At 35.9% G+C, this 6,000-nt stretch overlaps 1 protein-coding gene across 1 annotated transcript in view; it reads left to right on the top strand.

Annotated features, from left to right (window-relative positions):
• The first annotated feature begins 465 nt into the window (after window positions 1-465).
• Window positions 466-6,000, top strand: part of SLCO1B3 (solute carrier organic anion transporter family member 1B3) — a 58,938-nt gene continuing 53,403 nt past the window's right edge. Inside the window, exon 1 of the mRNA XM_029954365.1 lies at window positions 466-552. Within this exon, the coding sequence (XP_029810225.1) occupies window positions 466-552 (87 nt within the window). The remainder of the gene's footprint in view (window positions 553-6,000) is intronic.

Here is a 6,000-nt window from a genome sequence, read left to right as displayed (position 1 = left end):
CATTTTGACTGTCTACTCTGTACAAGGCACTGCTTGGCCCTTTGTAAAACTATAAAGATGAATTAAACATATATTTGCCTTCCTAAATTTTTATAATGCAGATATATGTGAAACATATAAATTTGTATTTCTGTAATTTAAATTTTTTATCTCATCTAGTGTATGATCTATATTATTCATTTGTTGTTTAAATTATTTTCAGAAATTTATCTTCCTAAATTATAATCCCTGAAAGTTAGAACTCTGTGTTTTCATGTGTTTCCCCTCCTTTTGTGTCTAGCATTTGCCCAGTGCTTGGGACATCGAAGACCTTGAATGAGTATTATTAGTGGGTTTATCGATTGATTGATGTCAACCTTGCAGCATATTTCTGAATTATATATTGTCAAAGTGAAATAAGTTTCCTTTTTCTCCCTAAACAGGGGATCATTTCAAACCAAGCACAACCACAGTTGAAAATACTCAATGATGGACCCAAATCAACATTTGAAAAAGTCAGCAGAGGCAACACCTTCAAAGAAAAGGGAAACTAGATGCTGCAATGGATTCAAGGTAGAGTTTCATGTCTCCAAATTTTAAAAAGTAAAGGGGGGATTTAAAAAAAACACAGCCAGTTTTTAAAAAAGGAATATTGCATTTCAAATTAGCATTTTTAACTAAAGCATACACTAAAATATTAATAGAATGATCTATATCTTGATTTAAATGAGTCTTTATATCTGAAAATAAGAATTTCTTGGTAATATTTCCAATGGCTAAGAGTTTGTTAACGTTTAAAATTTAGAAATCTTTTGATTTGGAAATCTTCTCTTTGGTTCTGGATGGGCCAAAAGATATTTATAAATGTCATTAAAATAAGTCACTGTATAATAAATACTATATAAATATATTCTTAGAATTGACTATTAACAACAGATTATTTAGTCTTGTGAATCACTTTGTGGTCTTTACCTATTCATTCTTTTTCTTTTAGAGAAAGGCATTTTTCATTCTAATAATTTAAATAATAGAATCTAGTGGAAAAGACTCTATTGTAGTAATAATCAAAAGACGTGAACTAAAAACCTAGTTACTAATTTAGAACAGCCATTTAATTTTTTATATGCAAGTTAGTAAAAATAATAATCATGTGTTTTTGTTTTGTCTTAAAATCAAATGGTAGACTGTATCGGGATTTTTATAGAATTTTATAAAATAAAGTACTCCCTGAGCACAGTGTTGAAAAAACCAAGACTTGGGTAATTTGAGAAGTTTGCCTGAACTCATACAGCTTGTAATCAAAAACCCTTAAACCTATGTCAAAGCCTTTAAACCCCTGTAGTGAAGTTTTGAAGACATAAATAAAATTAATCATGGCTGCCTTTTACCAATATTTAAATGTTTGGGGGGGGGGTTTGTTGGTTTTTTTTTTGTTTCTTTTTTACTCAAAGATGTAGTCTTAATTGCTGAATAAGAGCTATACAGAAATTAGACTCAACTGCAATAATGTTATGTAAGGTCCCTTTTAACTTTGTCCAGAGAACATGTTTGTTGGTTTTCAGAGATTACTGATAAAGTCTGTTCTGTTGAAATATTTGAACAGTAGTCACAGGTAAAAGGTAGTGGTGAATGTAAGACTAAGGGTAATATGGTGTACTGGACTGTTTCTGCTGCTTTTTAACATTAAGGGTTATAGTAATTTCACTTGCATATGCATAGTAAAGTGACAACAATCTGACTGAAACAATTAAAATTTCCCAGATGGTCCCTTGCAGCATATCTGGAGAGGAGCGGGAAGTTAGCAAGTTAGTGTATATAACATATGTTAATTGCAGTCTAATAATCAAGATCAGAGAGTAATTATAACAATAGAAGCTAACATTTATTGAGCACGCATTATATGCCAAATACTGTTCTAGTGTTATATTTCTTTTAGTAGATTTATTCCTTACCATAATTGCATCGGCCAGATGTTATCATCTCTCTTTTATAGACGAAAAAACTTAGATGCAGAGAGGGCAAATGAATTCTTCTCAGTCCCAAAGCTGGTAAGTGGTGGAGCCAAGGTCTGAACTTAGGCAGTCTGATTTAAAATCTCATGCTCTCAATTCTATTCGACATCACTAAAGTAGCTGTCGCTCTCCATAGTATTAGTCCTCCCTTAAGATGTTCTGGTAGGTAGGGATTTATAAGTAGGCTATTCAATTATCTTCTTCATTTTGTATTTTCAAATATTCACCTTCAGATGAAATAATTCAGTATCAAAACAACCATAGGATTCTTACACTTTATGTGCATGGACACACATGTTTACACATTATTATTGACATGTATATACAAACTCAGAAATGTATAAAAGTGCAAATAGATAATAACTTATGTGATTGCCAGATGCAACTGGCAGAGGGTGGGTGTCTTTGCCTTTTAATAATCTTTGTGGAGAGAGGTGAGGGAGCTGAATGCCCTTGCATTCCTGATACCATGGGATATCGTCCTTACTGTCTTATAACAATCCGGGGGGCAAGGTGGGTATGTGGCAGTTGTGAGGGTGAGAAAGGTTAACATAATATACAGGGAATACTTAATAGTCCTCCCATCCAGAGGAGGTATGTGAGACCCAGTATGCATCTTTTTTCCATGTTCAGTTTGTTGGTGCAGTCTCTATGAGCCCAACAGCAAGAAGCAAAATCAAGGCTATGACGCCAGTAAAGGGCAAGGGGTGCCAGAGTTGCCTCCAAACCCCTAGACTTGGTCCACATGTTGATTCCTCAAGCATCTGCTGTGTGCAGGCCAGCCAGCTTCCGGGGTGTGGCTGTAGCAGGACTGGAGATCTCAGGGGCCAGTGTCTTCTTGAGGGTCAGTTTAAATGGGCTGACTGAATCTTGATCACTTGGCCAGGTTGAGGGTTCTTCTGAGTTGACCTTCTTAACTCTGGAGTGATGACCCGATGGGGTGATACCTGAAACTTTAAGGGATGAATGCTTTGCTTAGTTGTAGATCTGTGAAGTCCCCCTCTAAGTCTTTGAAAGGGGTGACCCCCATTCTTTGAATAAAGCAGATCTCCTGGGTTTATATGGGGTGGGTTTCTAGTAAATGTCAGATCAGGTTTAGGGAAGATATGGTTCGCATATTTAGAGATCCACTCTGTTTTCCAGCTGTTTAAATAATTATATGCCTGTGGGGTCTTATTATCATCCCCACAGAATAACAAGCACAGAAGATTGTGAATACATGAAATACTGTGACAATTTTTCTGAAGATTACTTCAAGTTGTCTAATTTAGGCAAACAACAAAAATTTTGAGACAATCACAACTAGAATTTAACATCTATAATGGTGCATTGTTGAACATAGTTTTTCTCTCTAAAAACCCCCATTTCCAGAGGTAGCCAAATTGAGACCAGTGCATTTGTAGAAGAAGTCCAGTCTTAACAACCCTGGCCTAATCATTTACATGAACTCAGCAAGAATAATGATTGTTCCTGAGGATCTTTTAAAATTTACTTTGCTGAGACCTTTTATAAGGACTCTCCAGGTTGAACTTTTAGTGGCTTCTCCAGGCCAGAAGCCAAGCCAAGTACTTCCCATCAGACAGGCCTGAGATACCTGAAGAATTGGGTGAATTCCTCTTCATGAGATCCCCAAGATATCCCGAGATTCCTGCACCTTCCAGGAAGTGACTTTCTTTACTCACCTGGGGGGCTGCTGGGAACTCTGTAAGGAAGGTATTTAGCCAGTGTTTCCAAGGGCCTTTATGGTTCCATGTTTCATAAAGTCAACCTTAGTTCCTTAATGCTGTCTGGTCATATTTAAATCTATGCATGTCACTCTCAAATATGACATTACAGTCAAGGTCTTGGTAAAAATAACCAGTATTTCCAGTGGTGACCTGTTACAAGATGAACAGATTCTTGTCAGACTTATGTAAACAGTTGTAACTACCATGAAAGAAAGAATACTCACTGAAAGTTTTTGAATTTCAGAGGGTTTAGGTAGAGAGAAAAGATAAATGCTTCCATTTATAAATGAATACTTTATGACATTTCTGTGTGTCATAGATATCTTAAGAGAAAGTTTCTTAATCTGGATAAGCAAACATTCGAGAACCAGCAATATTTCCAAAAAGAGTCATAAAACTATAATCTTCCTCAGTTCATTTAGTCCCATGCTCCTAATTCTTGTTTAGTTTGAATGCAGAGTTTTAGCTCTGGAAATTCTTACCCATTTTAGTATTAATCTTAAAGATGTCAAATACTGTATTTGTCCCAAAAGTCCTTCTTATAAATCTCTTTGAAGAAGAAACACATGTTTTGAGAGAATAACAATTATAAATGACAAAATCTCAGAAATGGACATTGTTAAACATCTGATGAGAGTTTATTATGATGCAATTGACAAAGAAATTCATTTATTTCTGTGACACATACACTTCAAGTAATCAGAATATTAAATGATGACCTTATACCAAAACATTAAAACTTTAGGAATTGCATATATATCTGGGCAGTTACAGCATTTCCCTGTGCAAGACAACCTAAGGTTAACCATTGTACAACAGTGTTTTTCCAAGTAACTTAGTATCCTAAAAAGGGGCCTAATTGATCAAAAGACTTCTTTTACCATTTAAATCTTGGGAAGTTTGTTAAAACCTTAAGAAGTTATAAAGCACACCCTAACTAGGATTGCAGATCATTACAAATCTTAAAACTTTATTTATTCAAGCAAAGTGGCAATAAAATATCCTAAAGGCAAATGTATAGTATCATATAGTTGTTAGCAAGACCTAGCTCTAACATTGAGAAGTTTTAAGTAAGCAATCAAAGACCTGATAAAAATGAAACCTAAAGCTTTGGTTTTAATTAAGGCAGACAAAAGAGAAAACCTTTGTTTACATAGTCTTATCAAGAGCAGGTCAACAATCCAAGAAAATTGTCGTTTGAACAGAAAGAAAAGTAGTTTCAACCTCATGCCAGTGTGCTTTTAAAATTCTGTTCGTCTCAACCTTAGTTCATCCTGAGCACACATAAAATTCCTTTCCAAAGATTTCCCTTCACGAACCTTCTACAACTTTCCTTTGCCTTCAAGTTTTGTCCCAAAGCCATTTCTCTCCAAACAACCAGTCTCATTTAGGACAAAATTATTTTCTTTTACTCTCAACAAAAATGTATTTCCATTCCTTACATCTTTCTTACATATCTCCCACTTTCCTACATACAGGGTTGCTTTCCTTATTTTCCATCAATCTTAAGTACACTTAGCAGAATTTTAACTTTTAGGAAACCTTAGTCTCCAGTTGAGGATTTAGTAACCAACTGAGAGGTGTTTACAGAAGAATTTTTTTAGATGGTAAATTCATGAACCAATTAAGCACGAAGCATGTTTTCCAATGGGTCCAAGTAGCCTTAGTGTCTCTTCAATATGATGTTGAAAACCCAAACCTATGTTCAGTAATCAATGCATTCTACTTGGAAAAGACCTAGGTGTCCATGAGGGTGTGCTTTGCTCCTTGACCTTGATGGTGAGAGGAGGAGCCAATGTGCCCAAGGCACTGAGGATGGTAAAGGAACCAGTTCTATAGACCACAACCAAGTTGGTGCAGAAACAGGATGGGGAGGGGAAGGCAGAAAAGACAAGGTGACAGCAGGAGGCAGAGAAGGAAAACCCAATTCAAAATGTTAGCTCAGACAGAGGAGCAAAAGCCATGTTTTTTCCAACAAAGTGGAAATACAGAGTCCACATCAGGCCAGAGTAAACTGGGAATTTCCCCCAAACAAAGAGTTTCAACAACTGCTTGGGAATATTCCTTTAAAGTCCCTGCCCCTAGGTAGACTAACCACAGTTGGTTCCAGTTATAGCTGTTAAACTTGGAAATGAATTAGAGAGAAGCCCTTACATCTATTAGGCAGAGGAACGAGAGAGTTAGTGTGCCCTTCAGTCTGATTCTATCTCAGCCAGACCAATAAGGTCCTTTTCTCGAGGTTCCTCCTGATATCAGAGGATTTTTTTTTTTTTGGAATTTGG

The sequence above is a fragment of the Suricata suricatta genome, chromosome 10 (genome assembly GCF_006229205.1).
Source record: "Suricata suricatta isolate VVHF042 chromosome 10, meerkat_22Aug2017_6uvM2_HiC, whole genome shotgun sequence".
In the NCBI taxonomy this organism is placed as follows: domain Eukaryota; kingdom Metazoa; phylum Chordata; class Mammalia; order Carnivora; family Herpestidae; genus Suricata; species Suricata suricatta.
This window is presented reverse-complemented; position numbering and strand designations above follow the sequence as displayed.